The following is a 22,549-nucleotide window of genomic DNA, read 5'->3' on the forward strand; positions in this document are numbered from 1 at the left end:
AAGTGGAAATGGCACCAATGAGTAAGAATGAATGGATGGATGGGGAGTTCCAGATGGAGGTGGCAAATGAAACGATGGGTCGTGTCCATAAATCAGCAGATGTGTCATGGTTCTTGGTGACAGACACCCATTTTCCCCACAGCCAAACTGTCTGCTTTGGCTTCTCTGAGCTGCAGTGGAAGCCGAATTGTCTACCACTGAATCAGTGACCCAACAAAAGGGGCTGAAATTATGAAAAAATGAAGCCAAATAAAAATCCACCCCCATGCATTGCTGCAGTGGAAGAAGAGATGTCACATGTGTGCTTCTGAATATTTCAGAGATTATCGTTGCCTGGGAATGGAATTCCAGTGACTGGAAAGACAGAGGGGTGATTGCCTTAATGCATTGCCGGTAAAGTCTTTTCGTCTTCTTGCCTAGAAATTAATGAAGCTAGGTCAGAAGGAATTGTTGGATGACCTAATGTCTACCATTGAAGCTACAAATAAAGCAGAAGAGGAAGGTCCCCAAAGTCATAAAGGATAGTAGGTTAAGCTACAGAGGGAGATCTAAGGCAGGTTGTCGTAAACTTTGATTTTCAACACTGTTACTGATGCAGATGGCCCTGTGGATCTTTTGAAATTTATTGCTTTTTCATGCAAGTTTGAACCAAGCAAATTTGAAATCATGTAATATGAAAATAATAATAAAGCCTCCCTTTAGGTACAACATTTGAGATAATATAAATCCCCTTGATTTGCCATGGTCCCGGCAGCAAATACATGGCACACTTAAACTGGATTAAAGAGCTATTGACAAAGGCGTGGGCAGGGTGTAGGGAAACCGCAAGCAACAGTACAAATCTTCCCTCCTGACCTGAAGGCACGAGGCGAATAAGCAATTACTGAACCCCTTCCGGGGGTAGCTGGGTGGAGAGGGTCACCTGACAGGAGCTGGGGGCTTTGGTAAAGGGACACAGTTGATCTTCTGTGGCCTGGCAGAGGGTTCTGGGAGTAGATACCCTAACCTCCCTCCTCCATCACCCTGATTTCAGTGGGTGCTGCCCACTGGTGGGACCTGCCCACTGGTGGGACCTGCCTGGAAGCCAGAGGGCAAGGAGACTCATTGCTGTAGTCCGTACAGATTGACTTCCTGGGGGGAACAGGATGGAGAAAAATCTGGAGGGCTGCCAAACTAAACCGAAAAATGAGCCAAGAATGATACAATTTCAAACCAGCAGCAGGACAAATTGTAAATAGTGTTTCTGCTGTTGCCACATGGCCATGCCATCTCAGCTGGTAAATAGCACTCACGCCCCCGAGTCCTCCAAACGATCTATCCCTGGTCAGGATTGCTTTTGAATTGTGTGGACTTTGAATTATGAGATGCTTTAGGAAACATGCCTTCCATCAACTCCCGAATTCGTCTCCTTCCCCAAAATAGTACTTTGGTTTAGAGTCTCTTGTAGGAGATTTTAAGCTGCAAATTAATTACCAGGCTATAGAAAGAATTCTGGCTTACCTCCCTTTATGCAGTTTCTGTTTCTTGGAATGCCACAAAATTAAGATTTTTCTAAATACAATCCTATTTTTATTTTGAGGCATGGGATACTTCCAGTGCTGTGCAGACTTCTTTTCTCTTTAGAATTGACTGATGCGCTAAGAAGTTAATTTTAAATACAATGAACAGCTGTGTTTTCACAGTCACAGTGGTTGTAGGAACTCTGGCTGCCCGACTATAAGCTCCCTGAGAAGAGGGGCTGTGTCTTATTCAGCAACTTACCTCCAGCTTCCAGCATAATGCCTGGTTCTTAGAAAGTGCTCAGTAAATATTTCTTGGATGAATGAACAAAGGTTTTTAAATAATGCGTAGATCCATAACTGAATCATACCAACTTCCAACCATATTCCCTAAATATGTGTTATTATGAGCTTTCAGAATCACTATAAATGATATTGTGAAGGTTGACTGGTTTCCTCCCTTCACTGGAATGCTGGGAACCTACAAACTAAGAATTAGCTTCCAAGATTAGTCTTTCTGTTGTGGTTCAATCATTTCGAGAATTCTCCAAAGTGCAATCGTTGCCAATTAGAAACTTTGCCAACCAAGACCCAAAGAAAGTCATTTATCCTTTCGGATTCCCTGTGAATGCAGAAAACCTGGAATCTCAACCAAACCAAGTGTAAGAGTTGTCGCAGGGTCCATTTTGTTTAGTCATCTGCTTTCCTTAAAAGACGACAAGCCTGCATCTTATGGCCATCAATGTTCAGCACCAAGTAAGTTGGAAGGAGCCTCGGATCCTCTCTAGGATGGTGGGATTTACCTGCTATCGCCTGCTACAAGACAAGGATGAAGTGGGAGGGTCTGGAAGGATCTAGAAAAGCTTTGCCCTGCGATACTGTGCTTTGCTTAGAAAGCCTGCATTCTGGCACCTCTTGACGATGGCTTCATTTGGGGTATTTTTAATCTAGGAGATTAAATCAAGCCATCATTAAGAAGGTAATCCATGCATTTGATTTCCATTAAGAGAGGAACGGATTGTGTTCCTGTCTCTTCTTTGTGTCCTAATTTTCCCCATACTCAAACCTCCTCTCCTCTGCTTGGTGATACCATGGTAGCTTTTAGTCTCTGGTGGGGCCGTGGGTGTGCAGCTCCCTCTGCAGCCATCGCTGATTCATCTCGTTGACTCATCTGCTGGGGCCTCTGGGCTGGGAGACGGTGATGTCACTGTCCCTCCACCCCCACCCCAGCCTCCGCTTTAATCCTCTGTGCGTTCGCGACAGGCATGTTCAACTGAGGCTGCCCTGGAGTCTGGGAACTCATTGAGCTTCCCAAATGCCGATGACCTTGGGAAGGGAGCCCTGGGGTGCTCATCGATGCAGGTCTGAACTCCTTCACGCTGCTCACCACGAGGCCATTTATAGATGCAAATAGCTAGGAGGTGACCAAACCGACACATCCAAGGCAACCAGACATCCAGGAGTCAAGTTCCCCTGCTCGGTCTCTCTGCTTTGAGGTCAATGATTATAAACTATCATTTTGTAGGAATGCTCTTAATTCAGCTGTGTGTAAACCACAGGTCTGTTTCTCAGCAATTATAATTCAGAGCCTTCAGACAACGGTCATCGCTGGTTTGATCTCCCCCCCCCCACCGCCTTTCCATTTCTTTCTTCCTCTCTCTACTTCAACTGCTTCCCTACCTCACTCCTAACTTAACGGTTTCCAGCTGTGTATCACTTGGCTCTGTTTCCACACCAGTTTTTTCTATCATATGCAGCTGGACCCCTTCCAGGTCCCAGATGTGCTATTTATTTCTGCCGAAGCATCTGGGCCTCGACACAGTCCTGTCACTGCAACGTGGCAAACTTGAGAAAACTCCAACTGGCAGCCAGCTCGCAGGCTGCAGCATCCCGACAAGTCAGGGTGGCGTTTCCATGGAGCGTGAGAAGGCCGGGGGAAGGGATGTGGGGGGCAGTGGGGACCCAGGGGGAGCCAGAAGCTCACACTCCCATGCCGTGGCTTTTAGAGGAACCCAGTAACACTACAAGAATAAGGTTTGGTTCCTTTTGAAGCAGGGGCTTTGCTGCAAAACCCAAATACTCATTCTCCTCCATCAGTGAATTGGAAGTGAGGTTACCCAGTTAAAGCAAATGGTCATCGCCCCTAAGTGACAGGGCTGTGAGCACCAAAGATGCACGCCCAGGATTTGAGGAATTTAGGGCTGCCTGGAAGCAACACTGAATTGGGAGCCAAAAATCCTGCTTCTGGTTCTGGCTTTCTACTGGATCTCTCTCTGATCTTGGACAAGCCTTTTCATCTGAGTTCCTATTTCCTTTCCCATGAAGTGAGAAGACTGAGTTAAATTGTGGGGTTTTTAAGCTTTTGTTTTAAAAATTCAAAGTAAATCTTAAGTGGAAGCCTTTTCTGTGTGTGCGCTCAATACTACCAGGAGATGAAGTGGTCCTAACAGCGTTTTGCTAAGTGGCCTCACTGACAGCCATCCCTGGGCGTGCTGGACCCCACGGAGTTCCGAGGGAGGTGGGGCATCGAGGTGCACCATCCAGCATGCGCCCTTCTGTGCCTTGAGAGCCGTGGGCTCAGCCCCAGGGCCACCCTCCTCGGTGGCATGGGGAACCAACCTTCCCCTTTGACACTCCCTTCTTTGCTCCTCCCCTGGCCCTGTGTCCTTAATGTCCTCCACATGGGCAGCCGTGCAGTCCCAGCCGTGCAGCCGTGCAGTCCCAGCCTCTCTGAATGGGCCACACGGAGTAGGGGTGGGGCAGAACATTGATAACCTTGGGTGAAACAAATACTGGGCAGACGAATCTTCCAGACTACTAAGATGGAGCCTCGCTTCGCAGATTTTCTGTGAATTGTTTTATCAAAAGGAACTCTTCTCTCTCTCCATCCACCTCTAGTCTCATTATGAAAGCCACATTTTTTATCCTAGCCCTAGTCTGTGTGGCAAGCTCCAGGAATGAGGGCAAGGATGTGTCTGGGTGTGTGTCCCTCTGTCTGGCCATTTCTGAGACAATTTTATAGAACCTCAAGGGCTCCTTGGAGCACAGTTTGAGGGCCACTGCACAAGAAGCAACCATCACTCCTAATCCTTAGGTCCTAAGAACTGTCCTCAGAGAAGAGTATTCTTCTCCACCTGGATTAGAATCCTAGGAAGTCTTTGGAATAGAGAGGACCTTTGGAGACCCACACTCTTTCTCACCTGATACTTTGAGGGAGGCCTGCATCCATCTAGATTCCACCAGTTGGGAGAAAGTTCCCTTGGAGAACAGTTCATAACTCCTAGTATCACACAGCTATCCTCAGGTGGCACAATTCTCTCTCTAATGATGGAGCATTAGGCACTTTGGGCTCATGGATGAAGGAAAATTTCAGTATCTGAGAATTTCCCTCCATACAGGTGATTGCTCACATAGACCCAGCAGTCCAGCTGGCTGAGAGACCAGTGCTGTGCCACCAAGGGAGGTCCCACATCATCGTGACTGTGGATAAACTATTGCTTTTCCTCTCATCTTCAATGAGTGGGACAGTACCATACTTAAAGCTGTTACAGACTGTATAATTCTTTCCAAATATTTGCTGTGCTACTTGGCAATAGATTAAACCTCCTGGTTACATGGATGTTCGGCTGAGCCACTGATTTGCTTTAGCCAATGAAATGTGAGAAGTGATCATGTCACCTCAAGATAACACTCTAAAAGCCTATGGGAGGTTCTACCACCATCTCTCTCTTTCCTCTCTTCTGACCAAGGGCAATATCCGGGAAGGGCAATATCCCAGATCGGGCTGCTTTTTCATCTTGGGTCTCAGAATAATGAAGATGTGAAGATGCAGCAGACCCAAGACAGACCTGTAATGGGTATGGAGCATGAGAAAGAAATACACCTTTCGGACTTCCCTGGTGGTGCAGTGGTTAAAAATCTGCCTGCCAGTGCAGGGGACACGGGTTCGAGCCCCGGTCGGGGAAGATCCCACAGGTCGTGGAGCAACTAAGCCCATGTGCCACAACTACTGAGCCTGCGCTCTAGAGCCCGCAAGCCACAACTTCTGAGCCTGCGTGCCACAACTACAAAAGCCTGCACACCTATAGCCCATGCTCCACAATAAGAAAAGCCACTGCAATGCGAAGCCTGCGTACCGCAACAAAGAGTAACCCCTGCTCACCGTATCTAGAGAAAGCCCGCATGCAGCAACAGAGACCCAATGCAGCCATAAATAAAATAAATAAATAAATAAAGCTTACAGAAAAAAAAATACACCTTTCTGTTACAAGCCTCAATCTAGTTGAGCTGTTTCTTATGGGTTAGGAGCCAGACAGACCTTGCCTTGAATTTCAGCTGTTTAATCTTAGACAAATTACTTAACTTCTCTAAGCCTCAATTTTATCATCCACGAAATGGGGATGATAATGGCACTTATCTCACTGGGTTGTTGTGAGCAGTAAATATGAAAATGAAAGTTCCTTAGCACAGTACCTGGTACTTAGAAAACAATAAATGTTACCTATTGTTATTATTATAATAAACTAGATTTAGGGCACAGAAATAAAATGATGGGTGTATATGAAAGAGATGAACAATTATAAAGCAGGACAACTGATCGTAAGCCTTCTAACACTTAACTTTTAAAAACAATACTCAATACTTATGGCCCTATGTTAGGAAGCATAATGGCCCCCAAATTCTAATCCTCAGAACCTGTCAATATGTTAGCGAACATGTCATAAGGGACTTTGCAAATACGATTAAGTTAAGGAGTTTGATATGGGAATTTATCCTGGGTAAGTCAGGTAGGGCTGTTGTAATCAGGAGGGGCCTTATAAGTGAAAGAGGGAGGCTGGTGGGCTGGAGATGTGAGGACAGAGGCAGAGGTAGGAGTGATACAACTGCTGTCTGGAAGAGCCATGGAACACAGACAGCCTCTAGAAGATGGAGAAACATCGGAATGGATTCTCCTCTAGAACCTCTGTCAGGAACACAATCATGCCAACACCTGGATTTCAGTCCCGTTGTGGCCATTTTGAATTTTTGACCTCCAGCACTGGAAAATAATTCATGTTGCATTAAGCCACTAAATTTGTGGTAATTTGTTACAGAAGCAATAGGAAATGAATTCAGGCCTCTTTCTCTTATTTCAGCATTGCTGCTTCTTGCCAACAGGTAGCCTCATTTATCTGAGTTCAAAATCATAAAGATCTGGGTAGGATTTCTTTAGACCCTAACACATGTTGAGTCATAAGTGAGCTACTGCCTGTGGCCGCCCTTTCCTGCTAACTCCCTCCCCCATCCCACAAGATCCCATTCTATCCCATCCCATGTACACAATCTTAAAATCATAAAAGGAATTTTCTATTTTAATCTTTAAATGACATGTTTCTTTGTTAACTGTGTGCAGTTTTAGGGGGGTGGTTTGGAATATTTTCCAGTCGTGACTGAATGATAAAATTTAGGTCAGAAGGCCAGGCCCTTAGATACACCTGACTTATGCCAGCATGATTCTTAACATGACTTTTTCCAGAGTTTTGTTCTAGGAAATAAATTGTTTCATTGTCAAGAGAATGTCATATAAACACTCTTGATGATGAAAGAAATCATTTACTAGAGTAACACATGAGGCATATGGTAGAAATTTTTTTTAACATCATTGGTTGCTGAAATCCTGTTTGATTATAAACTGGGAGAATTGATTGCTGTTGTTGGCCTCTTTTTAGGTACTTTTGTTTTACTTTTTAATTGGTTTGAGTGATGGAAGACAAGAGGACAAGAGGAATATTTGTCATCTCCTTCCCAGAGGCACTTTCGTCTTGTTTCAGTAGTGGGTGGGCCGCCCAGGTACTTAAGGGGTCTCTCTTATGCTTGGAAACCTTCTGCAAGAAGTCTGTTGGTGCACAATGTCACTTCCAGGACTAACCCTGCTGTGGTGGTTCTTGCTTCCTCCACTGCTCCTGCTTGGGGGTTGGGGGCTGGAGTTAAGAGAACACATCACGTAGGGAAGCATAAATCTCCTGGCCAATAGGTCATATGTTTAGCCTATGTTTAGTAAATACATTTAGTAAATTTTCTCTTTCTGTTCTAAATAAAATAATAATTCTATGTTGAAACTGCTACTTGTTTTGCTTCCCATTGGCTCCCGATTCACAGATTCCATGATGCTGAGAATGGCTGACTTTCCAGAAATCTCAGCTATGACATGCTGTTTAGCTTGTTATTTTCTCTTATAAAAAGAGGGTTGCAGCGTGGGAGCGGTTCCCTCTATAAATCCTGATGCCAGAAAATAGACCTTTTATCTTTCCTTATACTTGGCCTTGCATTTCTAAGTCCTCCCCCGCCTCTATCATTTTAGAGCTCATAGCTGTGAGAATCCCCCCCAGTCTCCTAACTCTTCCTCTCTGACACTCGGTCCTAGAGTAGGAGAGTCTACCTACTCTCCAGTGACTGGCAGCTCTCTCTCAGAGTGTGTGTAAAATCTTAGTCTACACTGTATACTCACTCTTCTTGAGTTAGAGTTTTACTATCACATTAGATTTTTACTATCACGTTTCAGTCTGGATTCTGCAGGGTGAAACTTACTGGCATACAATTCACTTGTAGGCAATATTTTTTCTAAATGTGGCTGTACTCCTTTTTAGCTAGATATTATATGAATTCGTACTGAATCATACCCAAGAGCAGATGGAGTTGGCTTTTTCTGAGGAAGACAAAGAGTTAGGTTTTCTTGTCTTAGTTATGAAGAATGCCAGCTTGAGCAATGACCTGGCTGGTGTCCTAATTGTCTTAATGTGGGAATCAGAGGGGCCATATGGCCTACCTGATCAATTATACGGGTATTGATTAAGAAGGGCAGGAAAAAAACAACAGAGAGGCAGCATTAGTCACTCAAATCTACCACTTGTGTCAGAATTGCATTAGTTGTTCAGTAGAGCTGTCCAGATGTGGCTGCTGGGTGCAGAGAGCAGTATGGATGTGTCTATGAGTTGATCTTGCAAAGCCTTCATATTGTAGCGAGATGAAAATAGTTTTGGAGTCTAAGTTACACATGTTAAGAAATCAGAGGTAGCACAGAGTCTTAATGTATGAAAAAATAAAACCAATTAAAAATTATGATCATCTGTGCAGTTTAAAATGAAAAAGGATAAAAATCTTGACAAATATATAATCCCTTACTTGGGCTCACCTTGAGTAAAGCTGTCTCCCAGTTGCCATCAGTTCCTCACTTGCCCTAACAACGTAAGGTGGAGTCCAGCTTGATCATATTACCTTTCTTTACGTTCACAGGCTCTTCTCGAGGGACAACCACAAAAACTGCTCTTCTTTGGAGGAATTCAAATAATTTCCATACATTCCTTCATGATTTCACTTAAAAACTGAGTTGTTGTTTTTTTTTTTTAAAAAAAACAAGGATGTAGAACAGGGGTAGCAAATTAGAGCCTACAAGCAGAATTGTCTTGTTTGGCTCTCACAGGACTTTTAAAGTGAGAAATTTCACATAAAAATAGATTTCTCCATGGCTACAATCAGCTGGAGTGGAGTGGCAGTTGCCAGCCTGAGATGGGGCATAACTCCCTCTTCAACTCCCTAAAGGCTTTCACTGGGCCTGCTTCACTCACCTATACCACGTGCCTGGTCCTGTACCTGAACCCTGACCCCAATCGACACCTCTGACAGTGTGGAGACACTGAGGTACAGAGCCACTCTGAGAGGGAAACATGGCTTAATTTCACAGGGACTCGGCTTAGTCTGCGTGTGGATGGGGGAGGGCCTGGAGCGGGAAAATAGTTTTTGAAGCAGCTGGAGTGGTTTCTCTAAACACATCAGTGTACGGGGGAAGGAAAGAAAAGAAAGTGAGGGGAGACAGAAAAAAAGATGAAGGAATGGGAGAGGAGGGCATGGCTCTCAGGAAAGGTCTGGACCCATTTGGTAGCAAGGAGCAGAATGAAATTCACCAGCCCGCTCTTCATGTGATGCCTACCAGGCCGTATCCAGGCTCCAGGCCGTATCCAGGCTCCAGGCACACCATCAGCCGAGGAGGCCATACTGCAGAGGCTGACTTTAAGACACACACCCAGCTTTCTCCTCAAAATTCTACAAACTGTCTCCTTGGATTAAGCCTTCTAGCTCTGGACCTGAACCGCCATGGAACTGCATTTACAACATGGCTCTTTGTCTGGCTGCTCACCAGCCTATAAGGCGGTGCTACAGGTACCACGGTGCTGGACTCAGTGTCAGGATATTACTGGGACTTTGAATCCTGATATTCCTCTCTGGATTCAGCATTGAGAATCAATGCATTTTCTCTGAGAACCTGGTTTTTTTTGTTGTTTGTTTTTTAATATTACAAACATTATGAACGTTACACCACATCTGATTTCTCTCTTTACACTGGTAGATAAAAGGTCAGAATCAAATCTGTGCCCAGCTTCTAGCAAGTGTAGGAGACACAACGGATTGGGATGCATTTGGGGACAGCTGACCCTTCATTATCTGCAGGTTCTGCATCTGTGGATTCAACCAACCTCAGAGGTAAAGTATTAAAAAAAATTCCAGAAAGTTTCAAAAGCAAACTTGAATTTGTTGCACACCAGCAACTATTTACATAGCATTTACTTGTATTAGATATTATAAGTAATCTGGAGATGATTTAAAGTATATGGGAGGACATGCCTAGGTTATATGCAAATACTACACCATTTTATGTATGGGACTGACCCAAGCTTCTTTGGATTTTCTTGTTCAAGGTGACATCATGAAACCAATCCCCCATGATACTGAGGGGTGACTGTATTTCATTGTTTTTTTTCTTAAGTTTCGAGTTCTTTATTTTCTTTTACTCTTTTTCTTGACTATTAATTTTGAGTGCTTTTTAAAGTATCTTATTGCCATCAGATATTACACAAACACAGACTGAATAACCAAAGCAGGCATTCTAGAAGACAAGGAGTATCTTCAGTTAAATTAGTCCAGGTAAAAGGAAATGGAACAATGAAACCTCATGCTTATGGGTGCTAGTTGGTTGCAACATATAGTTGAACATTTTAACTGCAGAGTGCTTGCCTATTAATTTAAAATTCAATGTAACATTCTGTGTTCATTTTCCCCAATGTAACATTCTTTGTTCATTTTCCCCATGTCTTTGATGAAAATTCCTAGCTTCATGAAAACTGATGGCTTGTTTGATAAGGGGGGGGGCTCTTCTCATCCCTATAGCTACCTGGCTGGTGTGTGAGATGTGCTGGGTGATATAAGAGGATTCACTTCCCCACCCCCATCCTAAGACCCCAACTCCCTGCAGGTACTGGTCATCCTCCATGAAGATCCTGGCCTTCCTCAATCTCAGGACCCTGTGTAACCCATGCGGGATCTTAGATTATATGAAATGAGGGTGATTCCAGTTTCTGTTTTCCATGTTGTCCTTTCTTAATGACTTTTTTTCCTGGGATATCCCAAGTTTCATATCCTAGTCCTGTTGAGATCTTTTCTTCCCAATTAATCTTCCAAGTGAAAATCTACCAACTTTACTGCTTTCTGTAGAATATTTCTGTACTATTAATGTGTTGTTGGGAAAAAAAGAGAAGGCACAAGGATGTTAAGAGTGTGTGTGTACATGTTGGTGGGAATGTAAATTGGTGCAGCCACTATGGAGAAAAGTATGGAGATTCCTTAAAAAACTAAAAATAGAGCTGCCCACTCCTGGACAGCTATCCGGCAAAGATGAAAACTTTAATTTGAAAAGATACATGCACCCCAATGTTCACAGCAGCACTATTTATAATAGTCAAGACATGGAAACAACCTAAATGTCCATCGACAGATTAATGGATAAAGAAGATGTGATATATACATACAAGAGAATATTACTCAGCCATAAAAGAGAATGAAATAATGCCATTTGCAGCAACATGGACGGACCAAGAGATTATCATACTAAGTGACGTAAGTCAGACAGAGGAAGACAAATAGCCTATGATATCACTTATATGTGGAATCTAAAAAAATGAAACAAATGAGCTTATTTACAAAACAGAATGGTTACCAAAGGGATAGTGGGAGGGGGAGATAAACTAGGAGTTTGGGATTAACAGATACACACCACTATATATAAAATAGAGAAACAACAAGGACCTATTGTATAGCACAGGGAACTATATTCAATATCTCATAATAACCTATAACAGAAAAGAATCTGAAAAAGAACATACATATATACAAACATCAACACTGTAAATCAACTATACTTCAATAAAAAAGTGTGTGTGTAAATACAGGAAAGGGAACAGTAAAGATAATAAACTTATGGGTATAATATGAACAAAACATCCCCGAGTGGCATGAAAAGAGATGGTAGGGAAGAGAGAGACCTTGCACCTACTGTTCTTTGCACTAGATGACATGTAGAGGCGTTGACTGAGGACAGCTTATTTTTGTTTTGGAAATTGATGAGGGCTGTGTGGAAATTGGGGGATGACTGTGGGGTAATTCAGAGAAGGCACTGTGCAGCTTACATAGAAGGCAAGATCGGCCTTTGTGAATCATAAAGCTTCTGATCTGGTTGGAGACAAAGACTTGCATATGTAACCCAACCAGAGGTGGAATTCAAGTGTATGGTAAATTACTAAGTTACATATTAAAAGTAATAACTGCAATAAATGGGGTACACCCATGGTTCTAAGTTCAGCACATAACCAGTCAATGGAAGACTTTCTTGGACAGCACTTACTTTTGCTTTAGGGTCCCCCCCTAAATTGTAGTGAAAATGTTCATATTTGGTGCTTGGAGTTTCATAAATTTTTTGATTTTTGCAATCATAACCATGTTTTATGAGGCTTCTTTTTAATACCTTCTGTTATTTTCTAAAATTATCAATGCCATTTATCTTCTAAAGAGTTTTGAAGTCACCCGTCCCTTAAGTTTCTTTGCCTTTGGTATTGCATGGCTTAAACCCATTAGATATTGGGTCTGGTCTAGGTAATGTTATTGTAATGGGTATGAATTTTCATAGTTGCAGCAATTTATAAAGTTCAGATGAACTTAAACATGGTAATTCAAGTAACTAGGTAACTTATCACTTAAAACACTTAAAATTCAAAGACCTTCCTTTGGCAATACTTATCCTTGTGATGGAACGAAGCCCTCTAAGAGGATTTCTTGTCTGAGTTCCAGTTTTCAAGTTGGGAACTAGTCCTCCCTACTCTCAGATTTCTATCTTTCCAGGGAGGATGGACTCTACTAGCTCTCTAAGAGGTCTGACCCCTGGAGGGGTAACTGTGAGAATTCCTTTCTATAGATCCTGCACCAACAGTGTACTCTCTAAAATTTCCCCAAGCTCTTCAACCCCAGCTCAGGAAAGGTTTTAGTCTCCTCTTTGTGTGGTGGAGATCTGGCTTGTATATCATCACATGTTTTTCTTCCTTTGTGGTTTATATTATAAACTCTATGCTCTTAACGCTCCCAGGTTTGCTCTTGCAGAGCTAAAATTTTTTTTTCTCTTTCAATGCTATTGTATCTTCCCCTCTCAAGAACCTATTTTGAAATTCAAAGTGAAGAATCTGAGTTGCTAAATTCTGCTCTTGCTGGGTTCTTCAGTATTTTCCCTTCTCTAGAACAAAAGCCTTAGCCTAAAGGTCTAATTTTTATGGTGAAAATGTTGTAGGGTAAAAAGAAAATGCCAGGAAGGAAGAATACACCTGTCAATATTTAAAAATATTTTACAGCTACTTATACGACATGAACTGAATAACTTAGGTGGTGCTGTAAAATTTTGGTCTGGCTGTGAGTGGGAACTGGGAAGAAGCTAGGCACATTATTCAAGATGTTAAATTCAAATAGTTTTTGAAATTTACCATTAAGAGGCAGATTTTTCTCTCCCTCCTTGGCTTTGAAAAATATTCCCTATGCCACTCCTTTTCTATGATCCTCCAAATCTGGGAGGGTTAGTTGGCAAAATGTCTTATAGTAAGCAATACTCACTGTTTGATCTAACAGACTCAAACTATCTCCTTGGGGGAAGAGAAAACCTTTGTGGCTAAAAAATGTCATCTGGGATCTTAAAGCCCTTCGGCAGGGAGACGGTGGGGAACATTGTTCTCTTGGCTGTGCAATAGGTTGGATGACTGGAATGTCTTTTCCCAGCCTGTTAATTTCTATGACTGGAGGAAATCAGACCTTAAAAGGAATGGAGGAAGTACAATTTTCAGAGAACAGAAGTGATGACTAGTTATTCTAATATTTTGAAAAGTGTTTTTAATAAATATTTGCTAATGATCAACTATTTAAAAGAATCAATTAAAATGCTTACATTACTGTGGATTTAATGCCTAATTTTTGGGAAAAGGCCAAATTGCTTCCAGATTTCTGAGTTCATGAGAGTAAATTTGTATTTCCTTCGTAATAGTCATAGAATGCTTATGACAAATGCAATGCAAACGAAGATGCTTTATTCTCAACCTGGACTGTTGAAATGAAACTCACTTCTGTTTAGTATCATCATGCCACATATACACCCCACAGAAAATGATTCATGACTAATTGATATATATAGGTATTAGTTTATCTATATATGAATGTGTATGTACACGTATGTGTATGTATAATTATATTACCCATGGCATGGTTGTAGGGATTCAGTGAATTAGAACATGGTACTGTATAAAGTACAAAATAAATGTGAACTTTGGTTATAATTACTAGTATGTGCAAGGGCCACGCTAGGTGCTTTGAGGGATAAAAGAAAGAGACACAGTCTCTACCCTTATACAGTCTACTATCTAACTGGGAACCCAAGATATAGTCTCATATAAATTAAATATCAATACCTCGGAAGAAAACCAACAGTTCAGCTCAGTAGCACAGGCCAGCTTCTCAAGGAGAAGAGGAGTATCTTTATATAAGGTGTTAGTCTCACATTTGTTTCCCTTTACCTGCTGCTTGTCTCTTTGACATGATGAAAACAGGCTCAAGCAGGTTGTACGCTAAACACTGTTTGCAGCGGCCAGCCTACGTTAATCCTGCAGTGGTTTAGCCATGGCTGAGCGTTACATGACAGAGATGCTGATGCTGGATTAAGGCTCTGGACAACAGAGCTTGGTCCGACTGTTAGTGCTCTGAGAAGTGGGCCAATCTATCAATTTCTGCAGTTTACAGAGGGATAGTGGCTGCTTCAGCTAATTTTTTTCCCCCTGAGATTACAGAGAATTCCAGACTGTGGTTATCTGGCTTAAGAGGTAATTCTGTACAAGGACTGGCACAAAAACTGCATTTCTGATTGCTAAATGAATATATCATAGTTAACAGCTTCTCTGTAAGATCAAGGACAGGGCTGCTTACTGTGGTCTGGAGTGATCATGGAAGACCTTGGGAAGAAGTGATGATGAAAGGGCCCTCAACAAGAGTTTAAGGTAACCCTTGGCTTAATCCCTTTTAAGTCAAATATGAATTCCCCTAATTTAATTTTTAAATGTGTCACTCTAGATTTTTTACCTAAGATTGTCCCTGAATGGTGCCCATATCAAAAGATGATTTTTTAGCTAAATTATGAGTTTGATAGGTTTCCATGCATTGATTTGGGTATACAACCTTCGTCTATAAAATTGCTTCTGTGGGGAAAAGAGGGGTATTCTGATTTCAGAATCAGAATCAATTTATAAACTCATTTCTAAAAAATTCTCCTTTGATTGGTTATTTCACTTACTGAGTGCTTTTCACGTATCAGACACTGTTGTAGTCACAAGTGAACAAAACAAAGATCCCTGCCCTCATGGAGCTGACACTCTAGTGAGGAGCGACAGTTAAATAATACACATAATAAATAATTGGTAGCGTGTTAGGAGGTGACAAGTGCTAAGGAATAAAAAAAGTTAGTGCAGAGTTAGAAGGATGGAGCTGGGTGGCAATTTTAAATAGGATGGTCATTGAGAAGGTTACATTTGAGCAAAGTGTGAAGGGAGCCAGCCAAGGTGGTAAACCATATCTAGGGGAAGAGCATTTAAGGCAGAAGGAAGAGCCAGTGCAAAGACCCTGAGGCAGGAGCCTACCTAGAATTTTGAAGAACAGTAAGTAGGCCAGTGTAGTTGGAAGGGGGTGGGAGAGACAAGAGGATGAGGTCAGAGAGGTAAGTTGGGTAGTGGCAGGGAGGGAACTTGGCAGATCACAGAGAGCCTTGCAAGCTATTGTAGAATCTTTGGGAAAGTTAGAGTCGTTTGTATCGGGCTGGTTTAAAGTAAGGCCCGACTGTATCAATCAATTCCTCTTTTTCCTTGTCTCCTATACTTCAATTTTAATGCGGATACAAACCAACTGAGATCTTGTTAAAAGTCAAATTCTGATTTAGCTGGTCTGGGGTAGGGCCTGAAATTCTGCATTTTTAACAAGCTTCCAAGTGATGCCAGGCTGCCGGGCCACAACCACAAGAGAGTGCAAGAGAGTAATGAGTGTAAGAGGTATTGAGAACCCAGAGACGCTGGGGCTTACCTCTCCGTTAGCTGGTTGCAAGGGCCTTCTTGTTCCCTTTGAACTTAAAGAGACAACCTGAAAACTTTCATACTGGTCATAACCTTGTCACTGGCTTCACTATTTCATGGTCCTTTCACCTAGCTAGTAAAAGCATGGTCCAGGGCTCTCTTGTGAACACGAAATAGGTTGTCTGGCTGTTTCTTTGCAGTCTCTAAGAAGTTTCTAGGGCCTCCTCACTGCCACTATGGAGGGTCTGCTTCTGAACTTTAACCTGGGAAGCCCTGCTCCACTCCTTGAATGATAATTAAATAATTCTCTGACCACATTCCCATGTTACTCCAGTTATAGGAATTCTGACTTGTATCCTTCACTCCTGGCCCTATACCTTGAGTGATAGCCCAGCTCTGTAAATTAGGCCTGAGGCAGCTAGAGGACTCAGGTCATGGTCCCAGGATGAAGAGGTGCTCGGCTGATGCTGGTTTAACAGGCAAGGCTGGCCTTCTTAAGCGCTAACGCAGTAATTTACAGCTGAGCAGGTCTGGAAGGATTAGACACCTGTGAATATAAAATAAAGGTTATGAGTCTGAATTGGGTTAGAATTGTGCTTCCATGCCTTATTGCGTTACCTCAGAAATGTTCCTCGGCATCTCTGAGCCACAGTTTTCTCATCTGGAAAATGAGAATGATAACAATACCTCCTTAACATACTGAGAAAATGCATATAAAGCACATAGTAAAGTGCCTGACACATAATGATACTCATAAAATAGCAGTTGCTATTTTTTTTTTTTAAGTAGTTAGTACTAACATCCCACCACGTATCACATTGCTTTGTGGCCTGGCATTACGGTACCTACCTTTAAAGTCCCTGGAGTTAAGGTACCTGGGCAAATCCCTCAGCAAAGGCTTTCAAAGATGAGACATAGAGACCAGGAGCAGTTTCATCGTGATAGATGTCACAGAAGATAACTGAAGGAACTTTAGATATTTAGCTTAGAAAGTATATGGTAGGGGAACTGACATGATGGCTGTCTTGAGGGTGTCTTGTATAAGAGGACCGCGAGGGCACAACTGAGACCAACGAGAAGAAACTAAACGAAAGGACCGCCCTCTTGAACAGTGAGAGCGAGCTGGGGTGAGATGGGGGTGGGGGCGTCTGTGAGGGTCGGCTGGTGCGCAGCTGCGGCACTGGAGCCAATCACCGGGCGCATCCAGTCCTCGCGCTACGGTACCGTCGTGCAGTCGTGACGTAGACGGTTGCCATGGAGAGGGCCTTTCGGTAGGGACAGCGAGCTGGCGCCAGGGGCCGCAGGCCGGAGCGTGCGTTTGAAGTTGAGTCCGTTACCATCATGAGCGGCCGAAGTAGGGGTAAAAAGTCCAGCCGCGCCAAAAACCGTGGCAAAGGCCGCGCCAAAGGCCGAGTCCGCGCTACTCCTGACGACGCCTCGCGCGACCCGGACCCTCCACAGTGCCAGAGGCTCGGGGAGGAGACCCAGGAGGCACAGGTGCAGGCTGGCGCGGGTTGGGGTGGCCTGGAAACCGCTGAAACCGCTGAGCCCGCGCCGCCCCGCCGGCCCGGGGAAGAGGGTGCCTGCCGGCTCCCCCTGGACTGTGGCCTCGCGCTCCGGGCCCGGGCTGAGGGGGATAGCGGGCAGGCCGCAGCCAGGCCCGGCCCGGGGAATGCCACAACCCTCTCGGAGCGCCTGCCGACAGACACTGTCTTCGTGGGAACCGTGGGGCCCATGGGAAGGCCGAAAAATGTCCCTCGCGTTGGAAATCGACGCTGCCCCGCTGGGAAGAAGGCCCCAGTTACCTGTAGCGCAGTGGGGAGGGCGTCTCCGGCCGTAGCTGTTGGGAAACCGAAGAAAGGGACCACTGGGGAGTCCGCCTCCGTTCCAGTGGTAGAGGAAAAGAAGGTGGAGAAGGATGCAGGGTCAGGGCCCCCGGCAACAGATGGCAGCATGGATACACTGGAGAACGTCCAGCTGAAGTTGGAGACCATGAACGCCCAGGCGGACAGGGCCTACCTGCGGCTCTCCCGCAAGTTTGGGCAGTTGCGACTGCACCACTTAGAGCGCAGGAACCTCCTCATCCAGAACATCCCGGGCTTCTGGGGGCAGGCTTTTCAGAACCACCCCCAGCTCTCATCCTTTCTGAACAACCAAGATAAAGAGGCACTCAGCTACTTGAACAGCTTGGAGGTGGAAGAGCTTGGCCTCGCCAGATTGGGCTACAAGATCAAGTTCTACTTTGGGCGCAACCCCTATTTCCAGAATAAGGTGCTCATCAAGGAATATGGGTGTGGTCCTTCCGGTCAGGTGGTGTCTCGTTCTACTCCAATCCAGTGGCTCCCAGGGCACGATCTTCAGTCCCTAAGCCAGGGGAACCCAGATGACACCCGGAGCTTCTTTGGGTGGTTTTCAAACCACAGCTCCATTGAGTCTGACAAGATTGTGGAGATAATCAACGAGGAGTTGTGGCCCAATCCCCTGCAGTACTACCTTATGAGTGAAGGGGCCCGAGCAGAGAAAGGAAAGGAGGGCAGGCCATGTCCAGCAAGGCAGCCAGTGGACACCCCAGAGCCTGGGGTAAACAATTCCAACTGATTCTGCACAAGTCTCCCTACTACCTCCTGCTGGACCCATGCCCAGCTGACCACATGTGTTTGGCTGTCTGCCTTCTCTTCATGTTGACCTCTGTGCACTGTGTTCCCTTTGGACTTCAGTTACAAGAATATGGTGTTTATGTTCTTTTGCCTCCCCATGGCATTCTTGCTTTTTTACGTTAGTGTCACATGTTACGTGATCTCACCCCTACTGTTTATATGTTAAACACACATGATTCAGATGTGTGCTGCCTTTATCTACGTTGCCTGGACCCTGTTCTTGGCTCTGGCCTTTCCCACCTGTCTTTAACGTGGACACTCATGAGTCATCCAACAAGAGGACCAGTGCATCCTTAAGCTCTGCTACTTCAGGGCCCATGACTTGCTGGGCTGGTTCATGTGACCATGCATGCCATCTATGGCAAGCTTTTCTGTTGCCACTGCAAAATGAAGCTTGTGCACATGGTATTGGCCATCAGCCAAAACTGATTGTTCCGTGGCTCTGGGGTCACCAGCCAAGGTGCCATCTACAAGATCTCTGGCTTTGGCCAGGGGCCCATGCTGTCCTCCTGGACACAGATGAGGTTAAGGGTGAGAAGCAGTATGCCGTGTGTTCTGTACCATCATGCATCTCTTCCTGCCTCTGGGCCCTTCTCCTGGTGAACCTTCGTCAGGGTCTGCACCATGACCCGTCACTATGAGGCCATTGAGTTTTGTCTAGGTTGCTATCGGCCCCAGTTGGCTTCCTGGTCAACAAGGACCTCAAGAACTGCTTGTGGACCCAGGCCCCCTGCCGGTGTTTGAGACACACACCTACCCTCCCCAGCCTTCCAGCAACCCTCCTGGCTGCCGGACTGATGGGCGGGCTGGTATGTATGGACATGTGTTCACTGTCATCAAGCTGTGGCTCCAGGTGAGGGTGGGGACTAGACTCACCTATAATCTAGGTATCTTGATTATCAACTCCCCTCATCCCTTCCTCACACGTGACCAGAGTGCTATAGTGGGGTTGCTGGGGAAGAGGTATTTCTGATCTGTGGGCCTGTGGCTACTTCATCTCACACCTCCTTCCTCACTCTTCCTTCCCTCCCTCTCTCCCTTCCCTCTCTCCCTGTCCTGTCTACCACTCCTCCCTCCCTTCCTTTTTTTTTTTTTTTTTGTTTCAGTAGTACCGCATCTCAGAAAGAAAACAAAACAATTCTAAAACCAGGGTTTTCTACATACAGGTAGCGAGATAGCTGGGGACTTGCTGTACACACGCACACACTGGGCTGGAAGAGGGTAGAGGAAGCCAGAAGGCCAAGTGGGTCTGGCTTCAGACCCTGCTCCCGACTCCTGGGTTCACGCTATAATTCTGATGTTGAAAACTCTTTTCATGGCTGTGTATCTGCTAGAATGATAACCCCCCAGGCAGCAGTGTTGTGAACAAGGGTTACTCCTGTTACGACCTTTTCCTCTGTCCCTTAAGACCCAGGTGCCTCCTGCTGTTTCTTCCTCTGTGGTAGCCTCTCGCCCTCTGGAACCTCATTCCCCAGCTTTCCCACCCTTAGCAGTCCTTTGCTCTCTTGGCTTCTACCCTCAAATACCCGTAGAAGTAGGCTTTGGTTTATAGGGTGGGGGATCCCAAGGCTGTCTCCTGGGGCATGGGGATGGGGGTGGGCAGAACCTGTTCTGAATCTCCAAGGCTCATTTCCTGTGGGTGTAAAAGCTGATCTGGGCCCTCCCTGCCCAGGCTCACCTGTGCCCTCTTTCCCCCTTATCCCTGAGGGTGGGAAAGTAGGACTGTGTCTACACTTGCCCTCCACCCACCAGCATCCCTTTCCTTATGGAAGACCTTGTTCTGAGTTCTCCAGGGGCTAGGGAGGTCTTGACTCAGAGCTGTCGAGAGGGTGTTTTGGGCAGGGGAGTTGGGGCAAAAACACAGAGTGGGAATGAGTCTGGTGTGGAGCGGGCCTGGAAGAGCAGATAGAAATGGCTTGAGGAGCCTCAGGGAGAACACGCCTGCCTCTCAGTGTTGGAGCGGATGGGGAGGGACCTTCCCCAGGGTGGGGACGGGAGAATTAAAGGGCTGTGGGCAAATGCGATGCCTAGGTGAGGGTATGCCCAGAGTTTTGTCCAGTCTCTCTCTCATCATTAGTGGATTTTATAAATCATAGAAACAAACAAAAACAGAATAATGTTACTTTGGATGCTTTCTCTTTTGTTCTAGGTGTGACCTTGTGTATGTGGAAGATTAATGTATATGCTGCTTATTTTGTCTCTAAGTAAATCTAACCACTTTCCTCATTTTTTGCTTAATGGGAAAATAGAACTGTACAGGTCTGCCTTTTTTTTTTTTTTTTGAGCTTCTTCTTCTTTGTTATGGACATTTTCAGACATGCACAGAAGTGGAGAGGATGGTCTCTGGACCCCGTGTGCCCATCGCCTAGCTACATCAGTTATCAATTATGATCAACCTGGTTTCATCTGTGTCTCCCTCTTCCTGCCTGTATTGTTTATCAAAAGTCCAAGATCCTGTGCCATTTCAACCAGGACTGCTTTGGGAGATTGGGACTCTGTGTTGGTGGTGATAGTGGTGGGGTGCACTATCATTATCACATCAGGTCTGTTTTTTGCTTTTCGTGTTAACTAATGAAGTTCCAGAGGTGGGCCTTAGAATGAAAGTCTTCGGAATTAACAAGAAGTCGCAAAAAGAGATGAAGGGGATGCTGCCTTTTCCCTGCATCCGCAAAAGGAAAGAGAGACTGTTCGTTGATAAAGACTTATCAGTCTTTGATAAGGTGCTTACTTGAGATCTTTCACCAGAGCATCAGTCTTTTTTCCTGTGTAAGATGGAGACTTGTGTGACTATTAGAATTACCAGCTTGTCCTGGTCTCGTAATATAACTCTGGGCTTGAAAGTGTAATTTGGAAACTGTTGCTGTGTTCTGTGATAATAACCTCCCAACAGTAATCAGTAACTGGTTGTCTTACTTGGTAATTGACACCCTGGTAATAATGCAATTATTTCTTTGTTCTGAAGCAGTTTAAATAGTTGTAAGTTTGCATGCGTGATGGAAAAAATAAAAGCCTGTATCTCTGTTATATTTTTTTATCTTTGAAAAAGAATTGGAAGGTTAAGCAGAGGCCGGGTAGTTGAGGGGATGTATACTATGGCATACGTGAGTGATTCCTAAGCCTCAGGCCCACGTGTGACAAGCTGCATTAACGATATATAAAATTCTGATTCCCAAGCCCATACCAGAGATCGCGATTCTGTGGTTCTGGGCAGGCAGTCTTGTTTTTAACAAGCTTTCCAGGTAATTCTAGTGGAAATCCAGTGTTTCTCAAATTTTAGAGTACCTCTGAATTTTGTGGGGAATCCTGTTAAAATATGAATTTTGATGCAGTAGTCCAGGGTGGAACCTGAGATTCTGCAGTTGTAACACACTTCCAGGTGATGCCGGTGCTGGCAGGTTGCGAACTGTACTTTGAGTAGCAAAGGAGGTGACCTTCAAGGACCTTTCAAACTTGAATAACAATGCTGTCTTGGTTGCACATCAGAATTATCTGGGAAGCTTAAAGAAATATACATGTCCTGGCAGAGCTCCTCACAAATATACCAACTAAATCAGAATGGAGGAAGGGACTGATCCAGGTGTAGGTATTTTAAAAACATCCCGGATGATTCTGATGTCTAGCCGGAGTTGAGAACTAGGATTTCTGATACCGTTCGTGACAGATTCGTGACAAAGACCATTTTCCATTAATCAGGAGAATCAGCAGCAGACAACCAAATGCCACATAAAGCTTCCCAGCAGAAAATGGTTGGAAGAAATCAGAAGTGGGTTGTTAAATAACAAGAGAATAAAATTGGTTTATAAGATACTGGGCTTGGATCAATAAATGTGCAGTGTTCAGGGCGTAGTAGGTGCTCAAATGTTGAATGAAAGAATGAATTTAAAACATAGTGTATTTTCAAATGCCTTAGGGCTAGGCTGGTAATTAAATTTGTGAAGTGGCC

The 22,549-nt window shown here is 44.5% G+C and overlaps 1 protein-coding gene across 2 annotated transcripts; it reads left to right on the top strand.

The window, feature by feature from the left end:
• The first annotated feature begins 3,464 nt into the window (after positions 1-3,464).
• TSPYL5 (TSPY like 5) lies at positions 3,465-21,630 on the top strand. Of its 2 annotated transcripts, none has more exons than XM_022584742.3 (2): positions 3,465-19,459; positions 20,756-21,630. In XM_022584742.3, exon 1 carries the CDS (start codon positions 17,291-17,293, stop codon positions 18,545-18,547), a length of 1,257 nt encoding a protein of 418 aa, XP_022440450.1. In that variant the 5' UTR covers positions 3,465-17,290; the 3' UTR covers positions 18,548-19,459; positions 20,756-21,630. The 2 variants fall into 2 exon arrangements, with proteins under 2 accessions (XP_022440450.1, XP_022440451.1); XM_022584743.3 differs by having other exon boundaries at positions 3,465-19,415.
• The last annotated feature ends 919 nt before the right edge of the window (positions 21,631-22,549 follow it).

This window comes from Delphinapterus leucas, chromosome 17 (assembly GCF_059928025.1).
Source record: "Delphinapterus leucas isolate spDelLeu-1000000601 "Yukka" chromosome 17, BTC_Dleu_Yukka2, whole genome shotgun sequence".
NCBI classification, from domain to species: domain Eukaryota; kingdom Metazoa; phylum Chordata; class Mammalia; order Artiodactyla; family Monodontidae; genus Delphinapterus; species Delphinapterus leucas.

Bases quoted from the DNA above. Each gene is read 5' to 3' on its own strand.
- TSPYL5 (XM_022584742.3), top strand. From the start codon at position 17,291: ATGAGCGGCCGAAGTAGGGGTAAAAAGTCCAGCCGCGCCAAAAACCGT.